The sequence below is a fragment of the Nansenia antarctica genome (genome assembly GCF_963989245.1).
Source record: "Nansenia antarctica genome assembly, chromosome: 6".
Taxonomy (NCBI): domain Eukaryota; kingdom Metazoa; phylum Chordata; class Actinopteri; order Argentiniformes; family Microstomatidae; genus Nansenia; species Nansenia antarctica.
The window spans coordinates 3,765,373-3,782,497 of NC_137676.1; the positions used below are offsets into that span (position 1 = coordinate 3,765,373).

General features: G+C 48.1%; 1 protein-coding gene across 1 annotated transcript in view; it reads right to left on the reverse strand.

The window, feature by feature from the left end:
• Nucleotides 1-4,581: 4,581 nt before the first annotated feature.
• Nucleotides 4,582-17,125, reverse strand: part of nol4la (nucleolar protein 4-like a) — a gene marked incomplete at both ends in the record, with an annotated part of 45,272 nt that continues 32,728 nt past the window's right edge. The window contains 7 exons of the mRNA XM_080533769.1: nucleotides 4,582-4,826; nucleotides 5,699-5,897; nucleotides 7,097-7,216; nucleotides 9,454-9,642; nucleotides 11,074-11,256; nucleotides 13,401-13,756; nucleotides 15,261-15,405. Of these exons, the coding sequence (XP_080389895.1) occupies nucleotides 4,582-4,826; nucleotides 5,699-5,897; nucleotides 7,097-7,216; nucleotides 9,454-9,642; nucleotides 11,074-11,256; nucleotides 13,401-13,756; nucleotides 15,261-15,405 (1,437 nt within the window). The remainder of the gene's footprint in view (nucleotides 4,827-5,698; nucleotides 5,898-7,096; nucleotides 7,217-9,453; nucleotides 9,643-11,073; nucleotides 11,257-13,400; nucleotides 13,757-15,260; nucleotides 15,406-17,125) is intronic.

Consider the following 17,125-nt stretch of genomic DNA (forward strand, 5'->3'; position numbering starts at 1 on the left):
CCAGGGGACGGAGGTCCGCAGTCCGCACCTACAATCAGCATGATTTGGTACTGGATTTTTTCCTGGGCCGTTGAGATCTGACCAGGAAAAAATCCTGGCCCCCCAATCATGATCCAAGTGCCACTAATATGTTTCAACGACATACTGATACTGTAACCTATTAGGCTGTTTGTCTGTGTGCTTTTTGTTTTTTATGCTTTGGACATTTTGAGAGTCTTAACGAAATGCTTGTTTCTCAAGTTGATTGATTGAAATCATTGTGTTGCTCCTTAAGCTTGGGTTAGGGTTAGGGTTAGGGCTGTTTGTTGGGTTAGGGTTAGGGTTAGGGCTGTTCGTTGTGCACTTTGAACTGGTATGAAGCCCCAGGAAACCCTTCTCAGCCACAACCCCCGAGGCCTGCCTGGTTGTCCCGCCCCACGCTGACCACGTGAACGTCATTCAAACACATTTCAAAAGCAGTCACATCTGCATTTGATGCAATGCACACACACACACGCACGCGCGCACACACACACACACGCACATACATACATACATACATACATACATACATACATACATACAAACATACATACATACATACACGCACGCACGCACGCATGCACACACACACACACACACACACACACACATATATATATGAGCAAATGTACAGTACACAGGTGTGGGTAAAGGGTGAGAAAATAACACAGACAGAAAAAAACAAAAAAAGTATTTTGTAAATCTGTACATGTAAACATCACACTTTCACTGAGTCCAAAAACCAGAAGAAATCAAATACAAAGCTTCACATCTGTATACAGAACACCCCCCCCCCCCCAGTAGTAAGTAATACGAAATACCACCAAATGATAAATTAAAACAGGCAAGGGCTGAAACCATGTCAATTTTTCTGAAACAGTGCTGTGCTCACAGAAAAATGTACGTTTTTTTTTTTATACCCCTTTTACAGTTATACATTTATCTGACCACTTTAGCAATCCACAAGCTACCAGGGATTTACATTTTTTAAACTTTTTTTTATCAAACATCTATACATTACATTGTCCTGTCAATACAAAGAGAAATCCCACTGACCATCGGAAAAAAAATATGGGTCTACAAATGGTTGTCTCTGATTGGTCACAGTAAACTTATCAGCATACGATGGCTGCGTTCGTAAATTCGCTCTGGAGATCTGATCAGCACTCATGGAATGCCTTTTGTCCAATCAAAATTACTTGAGTTTCTTTATGACGTTGAACCCAGTGTGCGCTCCGGCGCTCTCAGAGCGAATCTACGAACACATACAATGTATCTCGGAGACACGTGGTAGACTGACGTAGGCTAACGTAGGCGTCGGTGTGAGATGTGACTGACTAGACCCAGGAACAATAAGACAGCGGTCATGTGTAACGGACCAGGGCCTTGAACAACAGACCAGGAACAAGTAGAGAAGATGAGGAAGACATTTAAGAGTATTGGGACAGAGCCCAAAGTTCATTGATAAAGTCTACCCAAAATAGTCTATCCAGATCAACAGGTTTACCTGTATTCAAATGTGTGGAAAATGATTGAGGCCCCAGTGTTTTCTTCAAAATACCAGATAATACTAACATATATGTGGTGGGATAGATGGATGGCGATTCATTTAGATTGATATGTAGGCTACTGTATGTAGGTCTGAGGCTACTTTACACACACAAAAACCTTTTGATCAGAAGCAGCACTTTACTGCTCATTAATCTGATTATAGTTTTAGTCTTGATTTCTAAAAATAATACGATTAGCAGATCTTTGCTTGAAGGCTGTCGTGTGTAACACAACATTGTATATTTCAGGAGGAGTGCTTGTGTGTTCCCGTCAAAACTATCCAGGATATTCTACGTTGTTATTGTTGTGAACAGAAATCAACATTTTAAACTGAAAGAGATGTCCAAAACCAGCAGCGAAGCTACACCAATCAGCTCTTCTCATAAATGGCACCACAGCACCCAAAATAGTCAAGCGTGTGTAGCTTGTCACACAAAAACATATTTTTCTCTCCATGTGATTAAGCTGTTACGTGTGTCAACAACTTTCTGCACACCTATGTACCGTGTTACTGTATCCTGAGCTGTAAAGTGCTTGCAATAGAGTTTTTTTTTTTTTTTTTTACATTTGAAGTATAATAAAGCGAGAGTCCAATTATGTTATGGTGACAACAACATAAATAACCAATTATATAAATGCACATGTAACCCTAAACATAGACTGACTGACCTGTGTTTGTGTTGTGCTGACATCAGTAATCTATCACATAGGCTATGACACATCCAGTCATACGTCCCTCTCAGTGTCGGCCTTCTCTCACAGATCTAGAAGGTTCCGACAAGGTTGGATCATGTTCAGTGTTCAGTGTTCTGGAATGTCTGTTGTGTGTTTACAGAGCAAACTCTTTACAATGGCAATGTTGTACAACAAAAAAAAGGTTTGAAAGGCCCACTCCACTAACACACTAACCGATAGAAAGGAAATAACTAACTAAAATGCTAACTAACAACCAACCACAGCGAAGGAGGAGATCTCAGGTCCTACAACACACACATGTACACAGCAGATTAGTGCTGCCTGCTCCACTGACCCGTCTGGCAGTGTGTCTGTAGAGAGGATATGATCTGGTGCTGTCTACCACGGTACGCCTACTCTGTGCTGCCCTCACACACACACACACACACACACATGCGAACGCACACACGTGCGCACACGCGAACACACACACACACACACTGCATGTACGCACACACACACACACACACACACACACACACACACACACACACCACTCCATAGCAGAGGAATCATGAGGGTAAACTGTGATTCGATCACACATTTTTTCAAGATTGTCTTTTGCTTTTTTTTTTTTGCTTTTTCTTTCTTTCTTTTGCTTTTTTTAGACAGTGTGTTTCACGTCATCGTAATTTCTGTCGATGAGAAATGCAAAGGCGAGGAAGAAGAGAGTGTGTGCCGGGTTGAGGTTGAAAGGGGGGGGGGGGGGGGGGGCTAGTAATGTGAAAAGACCTCTCTCTGACGCAGGCAAGTAGCCTTTTACACCGATGCTAATGCTAATGCATACACCGTAATGGCTGAACTGGATATAAGCTTCATGGTGTTCATGAAACAGCAAATGTGCGCATCTGACTAACCAAAGACACTCAAAAAAACAATTTTACAACTGAACTATTCGGTTACCTACCTAATCCTGCCGTGCAGAGGTACGTTGACCCCTGACCCCTGAAATCTCATATTGACCCTTTATCAGATCCACATCTGGCATCTGATTGGTCCAAATCAATGAAAGTGCCTCAGGTATGAGGTTAGCGATAAAGAGCAGCGTTCACAACAAACAAACAACAACTACAACAACAACAACAACAACAACAACAACAACAACAACGCAGTAATTAGCTACAATGCTGCATGATGGGATATATTATTTTTTTCTCGTCTTTCTCCCTGGCCAATCAGACTGCGGCCTCTGTGACGATGTTTTACCGGTTATAAATATGATGTCACTGACAGGAGGAGGAGGAGGAGGTAGGGATTTGATTTCACGATAAGAGCCATCGCTAGGATGAGAACAATGGGCTTGAGTTACCATAGTGACCATCCATGACACCCACCCACCATCGCTGATTATCTTCTACAATGCACCTCGCCACACTCTGCCGCCCAGTAAGCAAGCAGGCTGTTGGGCCATGAACCTGAAGAAGCCAAAACGCGGCAAACGCGACTATCTCTCTTTTATCTACTCCGTCACCCTTTGACCTTTGACCTCAGCACTTCAGAAAACAAAAGTGAAGTCTGTGAAAGGAAGTGAGCCTAAACATCTAAACAACAACAACAACAGACACCGATGGAAAAGTACTGGAGGGCGTCGCTCCGATGAAGGAGAGAGTTCTCTGTACGCTGCTGATTGGTCCTCCTACACATATCTCTCCCTCCCTCTCTCTCTCTCTCTCTCTCTCTCTCTCCCTCCTTCTCTCCCTCCCTCTCTCTCTCTCTCTCCCTCTCTCTCTTCCTCTCTCCCCCCCCCCTCTCTCTCTCTCCCCCAGTGGGTGGGGGACCCCCCCCAGATGGCGTGATGGTAGCCCCGCCCCTAAGGGAGAACAGGGTGAACGCAGAGTTTGTCATGGGAATGACAAACAAAATAGGAAAAACTGGGCAACTGAGATCAGTATGACTGTGTGCAGTGCTGCAGTACGTAGACATGGATATCTCTCTGTGCTCCTTCCTCTCCTATGGATATGGCTAACATGTAGAACTAGGTACCAACACACATGTATCAGTACCTTACGTACTGATCAACCGTGTGTGTGTGTAGCGGTGTGTCTCTCTCATATCCGTGTGGTCTGGTGTGTGTGTGTGTGTGCGTTCGTTTCTGTATGATTCGATGTCTGTCCGAGTAATGTGTGACTGACTGACTGAGAGTGATATAGGACCGACAGGACAGGCTGGGAAAGAAAGGTCTTGGCACGTTTTTTTTAGTTTTGGGCCCTGGTTCCGGGCCTTGGTTCTGGGCCTGGTTCTGGCCCTGGCCCTGGTTCAGGCCCTGGCCCGGACTCAGTTCTGCTGCAGGATCAGGTTCTCCAGCTCGTCGGCCGAGCGGAGCAGGAAGGCCGCTGACTCCCGGTACCCTGCGATGAGCTGCCGCACGGCCGTGACCTCGGGGGGGCTGAGCTGGGCGGAGGCCCCGCCCCCCCCGCCGCCCTGACCGTGGCTGTTGGAGCTGGAGGAGGTGGAGGAGGAGGAGGTGGAGGTGGAGGTGGAGGTGGGGGCCACAGACTTCATACTGAGATCAGTGGGACCTGGGGAGAGGAGAGGGGAGGAGAGGGCGGAGCATATCTGTGATTATCACCCCACATTCGATTGGATTTGACACAACTTTATTGTCCATCCGGGACAGGGATGGACGTTTGTCTTCTACACACGATAACAGAAAACAGGAAATCAGAAAATCTAAAAATCATCTTCATCAGGGCCGTTGCTACATACAAGCGCATCACACAAGGGCATCACGTGTGCCCGGTGGAGGCACCGAAACAGCCTAGTAATCATCATAACAATCATAATGATGGGTTATTTGAATTTAAGATGAAGCACAACTACAATAGGCACCAATAGACCACTATTACACCCCCATTAGTGCCAGCACTATCCATTTAGACAAAACACCCACCCCCCCCGTCAACAAACATTTTTCCTACACTTAGGGCACCCAAATGGCCTGATCATCAGCGGGATATTAGATAACTCTTTATTTTACAGCCCTGTTCCAGCTAGATTAGATTCAACCTTTCTGTCATGGCACAGAGCACAACGAAATGTATTTTCTTGCTCTAGGCACAGGGTCAGCCATGGTCAGCACCCCTGGAGCAATTAGGGGTTAAGTGCCTTGCTCAAGGGCACAAGGGCAATGGTAGGCGCCTTAGATATGATGCCAGCAACCCTCCAGTCACCAGCTCACATACAGCTCCCTCCTGAGGCGGGGATCGAACCAGCGACCAGCCGGCCTCTCTAACCTTTAAACAGGGCCAGGAGTTTTTCCTGACCCAAAAAACTCAGGGTCCTAATCCCAACCAACCACTCATTTTCATTTTTCAATGAGTCTGGCAGGGTTAAAAAAGCTTTAAAAAAAGAAAAGAAGAAAAAAAAAGCCAAAGCTAAACGCGCTAATCACCGTTAGTCTGTGTGGCACCGGTGGTCTGAAGGTTACTGCTGTTGAGCGCCCCGTAACCGTGGAAACCGTAGTTGAGGCCTCCGTTGGTGTAGAGCTTGTCCTGGGAGTAGGCTGAGGCGGCCAGGGTGAAGCCTGAGGGAGCGGCCGAGGCCGAGGCGGGGTCTCTGGTCCCAGCCTTGTCAGCCGTGGCAGACTCCTCCTGGAGGACGCAACAGTATCATATATATATATATAATGTATATAACAGTATCATGTATATAACAGTTACACAGTTAAAGGTAACAGGTCGGTCTGGGCATTGCTACCATCGATTATTATTATTATTGTTGTTGTTGTTGTTGTTGTTGTTGTTATTATCATGAACATAGATCATAACAATTAAAGGTTCGGTATGTAGACGGCCACTGAACCTTTCATTGTTATGATCTATGATCATGATAATAATAATAATAATAATAATACACTTTTTATACAGTACATAAAATGCAGCTTATAAAATGCAGGGCTTTACATCTGAAGCATTAAAACAAGAACAAATAAATGTGAAATGTGAAGAAATAGAACAGCATAGATGGAAAAAAAAATGTTTGGGGTAGAAATAAATGTAGTTAGACAAATTAAAAGAAAAGTTTCCTAGCGAGCCTAAGGTGACACTGCCAACTCCTGGAAAGGGAAACCAATTAAAACAATGTTATTGACTCGAACGTAGACCTCCCCGATGTGTCTTTATTTCTCTCTGTGTGTGTGTGTGTGTGTGTGTGTGTGTGTGTGTGTGTGTGTGTGTGTGTGTGTGTATAACAGCCCTGAAAATGTCCCAACCAGGGACAATTAAGTTGTATTGAATTTTTATTTTTATGCTGCAAATACAAATGTACAAATCACCAGGATGTTAATGCTCCTGTTTCTCTCACACTCAGAACACACATTGATTCATACAAAGACACACACTCACACACACACACTCCCACAAGGACACTCCCACACACACACACACACACACACCCACACACTCACTCTCTCTCTCGAATGCATGAACGTACTCTCAGAAACACTCGTGAACAAACACATACACTCACACACACACACTCCCACAAGGACACACACACACACACACACAGACACACACACACACACTCTCTTTAATGCACGAACGCACTCTCGGAAACATTCATGAACAAACACACACACGCACACACACACACACACACAGACACACACACACACACGCACACACACACACACACACACAGACACACACACACACGCACACACACACACATACACTCTCTCTCTCTCTAATGCATGAACGTACTCTCAGAAACACTCATGAACAAACACACTCACGCACGCACACACACACACACACACACACACACACACTCCCACAAGGACACTCACGGGGGCTTGGTAGACATCGAGCCGCATCCTCTTGGCAGCGTTGCGTGTTTCGCTCTCGCAGGCGGCGGCGAGGATGTTCTCGGCCATGGCGGAGGTGAGGTGGGGGGGCGTGGGCCGCGTCTGACAACACACACACACACACACACACACACACAGAGACAAGGGTTGAGCATCGATGCCTAGAAGGTTGTGCTTCAGGAACATTAGGGGCGGCTGTGTCTCAGGAGGTAGAGCCGCCGTCTAATGATCGCAAGGTTGGCAGATCGGCGTTTCGAGCCCCCGGCTGGCCACATGTCGAAGTGTCCTTGGGCAAGACACTGAACCCCAAATTGTTCCCAGTGAGCGGGCCAGTGCCTTACATGGTAGCTTGGCCACCATTGGTGTGAGAATGTGTGTGTGAACGGGTGAATGAGAGGCCGTTGTAAAGCGCTTTGGATAAAGGCGCTATATAAGTCAGTCCATTTACAATTTACCATTAAGCATGCGTAACATGTAAATCACTTGTAAATTGGTGGAATTGATATTCTAGCCTCTAGCCCTCCGTCTCTGCAATCAACCCCCTTCATAAGACCATATCATCTACTACACACTACTGATCTACTATCTACTAACTACTACTATACTATCATCTCCTATACACAGTATAATAAGGGTTAGGGGTGACAGTGGGGACACGGTCTGGTGAAAAGGTCAGCATACCGGCAATTACTCTCAAGTCGCGCAAATGACTGTTCTGTTTTTTTTTTCATATTACGAAGGTTTAAGTGTTGAAGAGCCCACTCGATATAACAAACAACAGCTTTAGGATCACTAAATACTTAGAATAAGTGAATTGGATTCACTGTGTCGTCTTCCGTCCTGCTTTGTAGACCACTGGGTTAGCGAGTCATGGCTTGTAAACAAACGTACGTGTTCAAAAGCAAGGACTGTGTGATCAGGTAATTACTGTATGTGTAGTTATGTATTTTTAGCAGGTTGGTGTTCTATCAGCATGTTGTGATGTGCTCAACGTGCAGTTAGATGTTCATAGCGATGTTCTTTCTTAGCTGGCAGCTGTTTTGATCCAGAGCGATTGTTCTCTCTGGTATTTGGTTTGAGGTGTACCAACATTCAAATAAGCATATCTTTCTTTCCGCCTCTGGAACTCTCTCCCTCAACCACTCAGAGACTCACCCTCACTCACTCTCCACTTTTAAATCCCACCTCAAAACCTACCTGTTCTCCCATGCATACAACCTCCCCCACCCCTAACCATCTCCCCTAACCCTGCCACCACCCCCTCCCCTCCTGGACATTGCCGCGTTACGGCCAAGCTCCACCTGCTGCGTTGCGTCAACTCGCCATCGGCGTTGCGTCAACTTCCCGTTGTCCAAGCTCCACCTGCAGCGTTGCGTCAACGTCAACGTTCTACTCTAGCTCCACTGGCATTTTTTGTATACGGGAGTAATTTCACCCTTGACTGCAATTATGTCCACAACAATAACAACATCATACAGAACATTTTCCAATCAGGGTAATATTTTATCTACATATTCCCAAATAGATAGTTGCTAGTTCAGTAGATGTTCAACTAACTGTCAACAACATTTCAACTAACTAATCACTAATCCTAAACCTTGCCCTAACCTTAAATCTAACCCTATCCTTAACCATAAATCTAGTTACATATCAACAGCAACAACTAGTCGCATATAAAAAATAATATTTTTCGACCTCAAGGATGAGCCGTTCGTCGTCCATTCCTGCAACAAGCTTTCAAGCACCTGTGGTGATTGACGCCCCACGGCGCCCACGTGGGGCGTCTCATTGTGACGTCTGCGTCCATCCACCGTCAAAAATCAAACTTTTTCGAAAGTCTACTTTGGACGCAGCCATCGGACGCAACGCTGACACAACGCAACACAGCAGGTGGAGCACCTTTCATTGATTACAATGCATTTGATCCCAATTTCGGACGCAACGCACATTAGACGCAACGCTCGATGGCCATGGTGGAGCTTGGCCGTTACTGTGTTCCCTGTGTGCTCATGTTATCTTTTGCTTGTTGTTTCTGTGTTTTCCCTGTTTTCTGTTTTTCCCATATTGTCATCGTCTTTGAGCCTCGGAAAAGCGCTATATAAATACAATTAATTATTATTATCATTATTATTATTATTATTATTATTATTATTATTATGGAGGGTGAGGGTGAGTGTTAGAGCCCGAGCCAGGGGCCTTATGGTTGTCTGTGTGTGTGTGTGTGGAGTGTGTGTATATATGTGTGTGTGTGTGTGTGGTGCATGAGCCGTCTGTCCGTCCGTGTGTGTGTGTGTGGTGTGTGCGTCCGTCCGTCCGTGTGTGTGTGTGTGTGTGTGTACCTCGAAGCCGCTCTTCTTCATGCGGCGGCAGGACTTGAGGTAGGTGCGGAGGCGTTTGCGCGAGCGCTCCTGGAACTCTGGGAACTGGCGGCTGCAGGACTCGATGATGGCCTGGATCTTCTCTTTGGGCTGCTTGGAGATGGGCACCATGCGGTCCAGGTTCTCATCCACAAACAGACGCACGAACATCTGAGGGGGAGGAAGGGGGGGAGGGGGAGGAAGGGGGGAGGGGGGTGTAGAGTAGAGAGAGAGAGAGAGAGAGAGAGAGAGAGAGAGAGAGGAAGAGGAGTAGGAGGAGGAGGAGGGGATTTTGAACAGAAAGAGAGGAGGGGTGTAGAGTAGAGAGAGAGAGAGGAAGAGGAGGAGGGGATTTTGTATAGAAAGAGAGGAGGGGTGTAGAGTAGAGAGGGAATGGGGGAGGAGAGTAGAGTAGAGAGAGAGAGCGAGAGTGGGTGTAGGATAGGGGAAGAAAGAGGGGGGAGGTGTAAAAAGCAAAAAACAAGATAGGGGGGGGGGGTGTAAAAAAGAGGAGAGGGGGGGTGTACAGAGGGATGAAAAACAGAACAAAGAAGGGGGAGATGGGAGACCAGCAAGGACATAGTGATTATTGTTCATATTCAAAATGAGGTTTCCTATATTATTTGTCCATATTTGTCCAAATCTGACTTCTGCTAGCGGTCTATCTAGTCAAGAGGCTCGCCGTGTCACACTGTCAATTATTTATCATCCTAGCGACGGTCCCTAGCAACGGTCATACTAACGCCTGTCTTAAAATTAAAAAAGTGTAATTTTGTTTACATTCTGCAGTTTATGACATATGGGGCCCTATTATGCACTTCTTAACTTGCCGTCTTAAGTCTTAATTAAGACGCACCGCCAGGTTAAGACCTACCGGCACCCTTATTATGCGCTTCATACGCGCTACTGCTATTATGCCGGTGTCGATAGGCGCCCACACATAAGACGTAATACTCCCGTGCATATATTACTCATTGTGGGAGTGTTCATATGTTAATGAAGTGCACTAGGCGCCCCTGCTATTATGCGATCTGACTTTGCTCCTAGCGCTAAGAAGTGGTTTGAAAAGTTCTTAAGTTTAGACTTCATGCACGTTTTGAAACACGAGCGCGCCTCCGCGGTTTGCGCATGCATGTGGGCACACATGAACACGCACGTGGCTCCACGGCAAGACGTCAATTACGGTCACAGTATAAATGCTTTATTTCAGAAGGGAGAGGCAGAGAAGCGCGCTGACCTCCTTCTTAGGACTTCCATAATAGCATAGCGCTAATGACTCAACGCAGCCGGTTCTTAAAGGGAATGGCACCTGGCACGCTGATTGGGTTGATTGAGAAGACGCCCAAAACACACCCATGACTAATTTCTTTGCTTAGCGCCGGGTTTTAGGCGCCCACTACCGCACGCATAATAGCAAAGTGGCCTTGACCACGCCTCCACGTCTTAAGTTTAGATCTACCGCCTCGTCTTATTGCTTAAGACTTATGAAGTGCATAATAGGGCCCATGGACTTTGATAGCATAAGACTTGAATTCAACCCTATTTTAGAAATTTAGACAGGACTCTTACGTTGAAGGACGCAAGTCTAGAGGGGACTCTTACGTTGAAGGCCTTCAGCCTCTCGGGGTCCATGCCCTCGGCGTCTGTGATCTTGTCACTGTCGTCGTGGTCGTCATGGTCGTCGTCGTCGTCGTCTATGATGTGGTGGTGCGGCCGGGACGTCAGGTCCTCCGCGCTCAGCTCCGTCTTCACGCTGTCGTAGCTCCCTGAGCTGTACTGAGGTGACTGTCCTCACACACACACACACACACGCACACACACACACACACACACACACACACACACACACATTTGAAATGCTTTATTTATGTCCACATAAATACAAAGTGCATTAAGGACAAACACTAACAGTGCAGTCAGTTCATTGGGAGACATTCATTTACCTTTGTGACTGTACAGCGACCAGCATACACATACAATATTAACACAGAGGATGTTTCAAATGTGGGTTAACAGATACAACAGCATTACTGGGTTAGGGTTAGTATCTACAGTATCTGCTCTTAGGGTACAGAAAGCAACGCTGTCTCCATATTGAGCGGCTACTGATAATAGCAGATACAGAGCTAATACCTTGCTAACTGTTTAGCCTTTCTCTTGGGGATGTGGGCCCTCTGAAGGCCCCTAACCACCAGCTGGTGAACATGACCCAGGCTGGCAAACATGAAAACTAAAAGATGACATTTGTAGCCTAGTTGTGAGATACCCCCCCCCCCCCCCACACACACACACACACACATATACGGACACACCACACACACACACACGCAAAAAGCTTTTAAAGTACATTTGCATTTTTCAGGCATTTAGCAGACACCTTTATCCAAAGCGACTTACACCAAAAACATTTGTCTACGATGAAGTGGAATCATCGTTCCATCAGTCATCATAAGAACTAGTAATCTATGCCAAAATGAGGGGCCATTGCCAGTTATAATGCTACAAGAAGGAAGAATTTATTATTATTACTTTTATTATTTATTTATAGTAGAGGAACTGTACAGGGGGGTAGTGGGGATGAGGAGGTCTGTACAGGGGGGTAGAGGGGATGAGGAGGTCTGTACAGGGGGGTAGAGGGGATGAGGAGGTCTGTACAGGGGGGTAGAGGGGATGAGGAGGTGTGTACAGGGGGGTCGAGGGGATGAGGAGGTGTGTACAGGGGGTAGAGGGGATGAGGAGGTCTGTACAGGGGGGTAGAGGGGATGAGGAGGTCTGTACAGGGGGGTAGTGGGGATGAGGAGGTCTGTACAGGGGGGTAGTGGGGATGAGGAGGTCTGTACAGGGGGGTAGTGAGGATGAGGAGGTCTGTATGGGGGGGGGGGGTAGTGTGGATGAGGAGGCCTTTAGGAGGGACAGTTAAGATGTTAGCCTGAAGGGCTAGGAGGACTTCAATCTACGGCGGAAGATCGGTAGTGACTCTGCAGTCCTGGACAGCTCATTAGTACAGGGTTGGAGGGAGGGAGAGAGGTTGGGAGGAAGGGAGGGAGGGGGGTGGGTGGTTGGGAGGGAGGGGGGGGGTTGGGTGGGAGGAGAATTGGTTTGAGGGGGTGGGGGGGTTGTCCTTCTGTGTTAATTGTAAGAGCATCCCTGTCTTTGTCTGTCAATCAATCGACACTAACAAAAAGTGACTCCACGTGAGTCCAATTCAGAACGCCCTTTATTTGTACAGCGCTTTTCCTGCAAACGTTGCAGCTCAAAGTGCTCCAATCATTATATAATCATAATTTAATTATTTAGTCATTTAAAGGCAATATTAAAAAGATGGGTCTTTCTAGTCTTGACTTGAACATATGTGCTGAGGTTGCATCCCTAATATAAACTGGCAGTGTATTCCACAATTTGGGTGCATAAAATGAGAATGCAGCCTCACCAAATCTCTTCTTTTGTACATGTGGTACACAGAGAAAACGAGCGTCAGAAGACCTGATAGCTCTATTGGGCTGATATGCTCGCAAAAGGTCTTTCAGATATTCTGGTGCTGTGCCAGTGAGAGCTTCATAAACAAGCAGAAGGATCTTGAAATCTATTCTGAACTTAACAGGAAGCCAGTGTAGAGTTTCTAAAATAGGAGTTATATGAGCTTGTCTGCTTGTTTTGGTTAAAACTCTCGCTGCTGCATTTAGGACTATTTGCTTTCTTCGGAAGACCAGAAAGGAGACCGTTACAATAGTCCAAATGGATGGGATGAGGAGGTCTGTACGGGGGGGGTAGTGGGGATGAAGAGGCCTTTAGGAGGGACAGTTAAGATTTTTCCTTCTGCATTAATTGACATGTAAGAACATCCCTGTCTTTGTCTGTCAATCAACCATAACAAAAAGTGACTCCAAGGGTTAGTGAGTCCAATTCAAAACGCCCTTTATGTTCCTTACCTTGTTGCCGTAGTCTGGTTTGCCGCCGGGGTACTTCCGCGTGGGGTCGGAGGGAGAGAAGGGGAGGGGGGGGCTCCCCGCGGGGAGCAGCCTGTCACTCAGGTTCACGGGCTGCTGCGTCTCCTCAGAGGAGGAGGTGGAGGAGGAGGTGGTGCTGAAGTCCAGGGGGGCTCCGCCGCCGCCGCCGCCTCCGCTCACCCCGTTCTCTGTCACCTCCCCGTAGGGGGGGGCCACCAGCACGCCGCCATCTGGGGGGGTCCCCCCCGCCCCCCCGCCCCCGCCGGGCAGGGCGGCCAGCTCTGGGGGGGTCAGGACTGGCAGACCGTTGGCACTGCTGCTCTCTGAGGAGTCATCATCTAGTGGATGGGAGAGAGAGGGGGAGGGGGGGGGGGAGAGGAGAGAGAGGGGGGGGGGGGGAGAGAGACAGAGATAGGGAGAGGGATAGAGATAGAGAAAGGGGGAGATAGGGAGAGGGATAGGGACAGAGGGGGATAGGTAGGGAGAGAGAGAGGGGAGGGAGAAAGAGAGAGAGTGAGGGATAGGGAGAGAGAAAGAGGGAAGAGAGGGAGAAAGAGAGGGGGATATGGAGAGACAAGTCAAGAGAGAGAGAGACTGTGACAGTGTGCTGACAAAGTGAGAGACAGAGGGGCGAGGCTCCATCTATTCTGGGCAGAGCGTGGCACCGTTACCTTTAAGAGCAACTTAGATATCCCATCACACGACTACACATGATCACATGATTTACTTCTGTCCATGTAGTCTGCAGCGTGTGTTTACAAACCAACCAGGTGACCCTTCAGTGATCCATCTGTGCTGTTTGACCTGGTGCCCTTGACTGCATCACACACACATCACACATCACACATGCCCTTTTGTCTTATTGCTGACTTGTCATAAGTGCTGTGTTGTTTGTTTTTCATTAACTGTGTGTGTGTGTGTGTGTGTGTGTGTGTGTGTGGCGTGTGTGTGTGTGTGTGTGTGTTTACTAAGACCCCATATTATTTCTATTCTCAGTGACGACTCTATTTGTGAGGATATGTGTTTGGGGGGAGGGGTCTATGCTAAATGTTGTGCTGTACTTGGTGTGTGTGGGAGTGTGTGTGTAGGGGGGGGTATTGGGGTCAACTGTCAAAATAAATAGGATTCTGGGGGAGTGTTGGAGGTCTGGGTTTCTAATGGGGTTGAACAGGCGGAGGGAGGGAGAGATAGAGGGGCAGAGGGAGGGAAGGAAGGAGGGAGGGAGGGATAGAGAGACAGAGGGAGGGATAGAGATGGAGAGACAGAGGGAGGGAGGGAGGGATAGAGATGGAGGGACAGAGGGAGGGAGGGAGAGAGATGGAGAGACAGGGGGAGGGAGGGGTAGAGATGGAGAGACAGAGGGAGGGAGGGAGAGAGATGGAGAGACAGGGGGAGGGAGGGGTAGAGATGGAGAGACAGGGGGAGGGAGGGGTAGAGATGGAGAGACAGGGGGAGGGAGGGGTAGAGATGGAGAGACAAGGGGAGGGAGCAGTAGAGATGGAGAGACAAGGGGAGGGAGGGGTAGAGATGGAGAGACAAGGGGAGGGAGGGGTAGAGATGGAGAGACAGGGGGAGGGAGGGGTAGAGATGGAGAGACAAGGGGAGGGAGGGGTAGAGATGGAGAGACAGGGGGAGGGAGGGGTAGAGATGGAGAGACAGAGGGAGGGAGGGGTAGAGATGGAGAGACAAGGGGAGGGAGGGGTAGAGATGGAGAGACAGGGGGAGGGAGGGGTAGAGATGGAGAGACAGAGGGAGGGAGAGGTAGAGATGGAGAGACAAGGGGAGGGAGGGGTAGAGATGGAGAGACAGGGATGTTGGGAGAGGAGGGGGGGGGGGTCTTACCGTCCTCCTCTTTGAGGGCGACCTGGGGGCTCTGCACCCTCTCTCCGCTGGGGGGGCTGGGCTCGGGGGCCGGGGGGGCGCGCTCCGCAGACACCCACGTGGGCTCTGCCATGTCCATGTCCTCACTACTCACCGAACTGTCATCCTGAGGGAGGGAGGGAGGGAGGGAGGGAGGGAGGGGGAGAGGGTGGGAGAGGGAGAGGGAGGGAGGGAGGGAGAGAGGGAGGGAGGGAGGGAGGGGGGAGAGAGGGTGGGAGGGAGGGGGGGAGGGAGAGAGGGTGAGAGGGGGGGAGAGGGTGGGAGGGAGGGTTAGAGAGAGAGGGAGAGAGGGAGAGACAGGGAGGGAGAGAGGGAGAGAGCCAATAAGAGGAGAGAAAAGAGCTTGGGGTCCGTGCTCAAGGCAGGCCTTCCTCCATCTTATGTTTGAGTTGTTTTCATTAAGCAGAAGACTTACAATAAACACATTCGCCTAAAGTAAATGCATCACCATATATATTGAAAATGTGTGCAGTGCACTCACTGCAATGTAGATCGCTTTGCATAAAAGCGACAGCTAAGTGGCATATATTATACATCGCAATCATCGCAAGTGCGCCTTTCAACAGGAACACTTGCTTGAAGCTGCTAGAATCTGTCACAATGCTAGAGAAGATACCGGATGTTTATTTACAAGAGGTTTGTCACTCACTTTGGTTCTACAAGTACAACCGTGTGAGATACTATCGCTGGGGGAGGGGGCTCTATATGGTAAATGGACTGCACTTACGTATATAGCGCCTTTATCCAAAGTGCTTAACAACGGCCTCTCATTCACCCATTCACACACACATTCACACACCAATGGCGGCAAGCTGCCATGCAAGGCGCCGGCCCGCTCACTGGGAGCAATTTGGGGTTCAGTGTCTCGCCCAAGGACACTTCGACATGTGGCCAGCCGGGGCTCGAACCGCCGATCTGCCAACCTTGCGATCGTTAGACGGCAGCTCTACCTCCTGAGACACAGACGCCCATCGCACCCATTTAGGGTGCATATAAGAAGACAGAATATAAGAACAAAATGTAAGAATGAGATAACATTTTTAATATTTAAAATACATTTTAAAAACAAACTAAAGCTGTTCTTCCCTGAGGAACACTTCAGGAGAAAAAGAGAGAATGAACTCCAAAACAAGGCGAAAACTCACTCAGCCACATTAGATCTTCCCAAACCATTTATGATCTGAGCAAGCATAAAGAACAGCATCATGGGATACCCCTATGCTGTAAACACAACATCCATTTCCTGTTTTTGCATCACTCCTGTCCTGCCCCCACACTGTGGGACTCAGGCAGCAGAGAGGGGGAGAGAGAGGAAAAAACATTGCCCCCTGTTAAATAATGTGTGTGTGTTGAAGCCAGGGCTATTTTTAACTTTTAAAGTAGAGACCCCAAACATGCTCACTACAGCGGAACACACACACACACCAGCAGACCAGGGGGGTAGGGTACCAGAGTTAGAGCAGAGGGCAGAGGAAACACAACACACACTCATGCACGCACACACAACACACGCGCACACACACACACACACACACACTATAGCTGTTCAATGGTAGTGCTGGACTTTGGGACACACACACACACACACACATTATAGCTGTTCAATGGTGGTGCTGGACTTTGGGATGCACACACACACACACACACACACACACACACACACACACACACACACTATAGCTGTTCAATGGTGGAGCTGGAATTTGGGATGCACACACACACACACACACACACACTATAGCTGTTCAATGGCGGAGCTGGACTTTGGGATAGTAGTGAGTGAGTATCAGCTCTCCCACCAGCTAAACAGCTCCACACTTAAACTT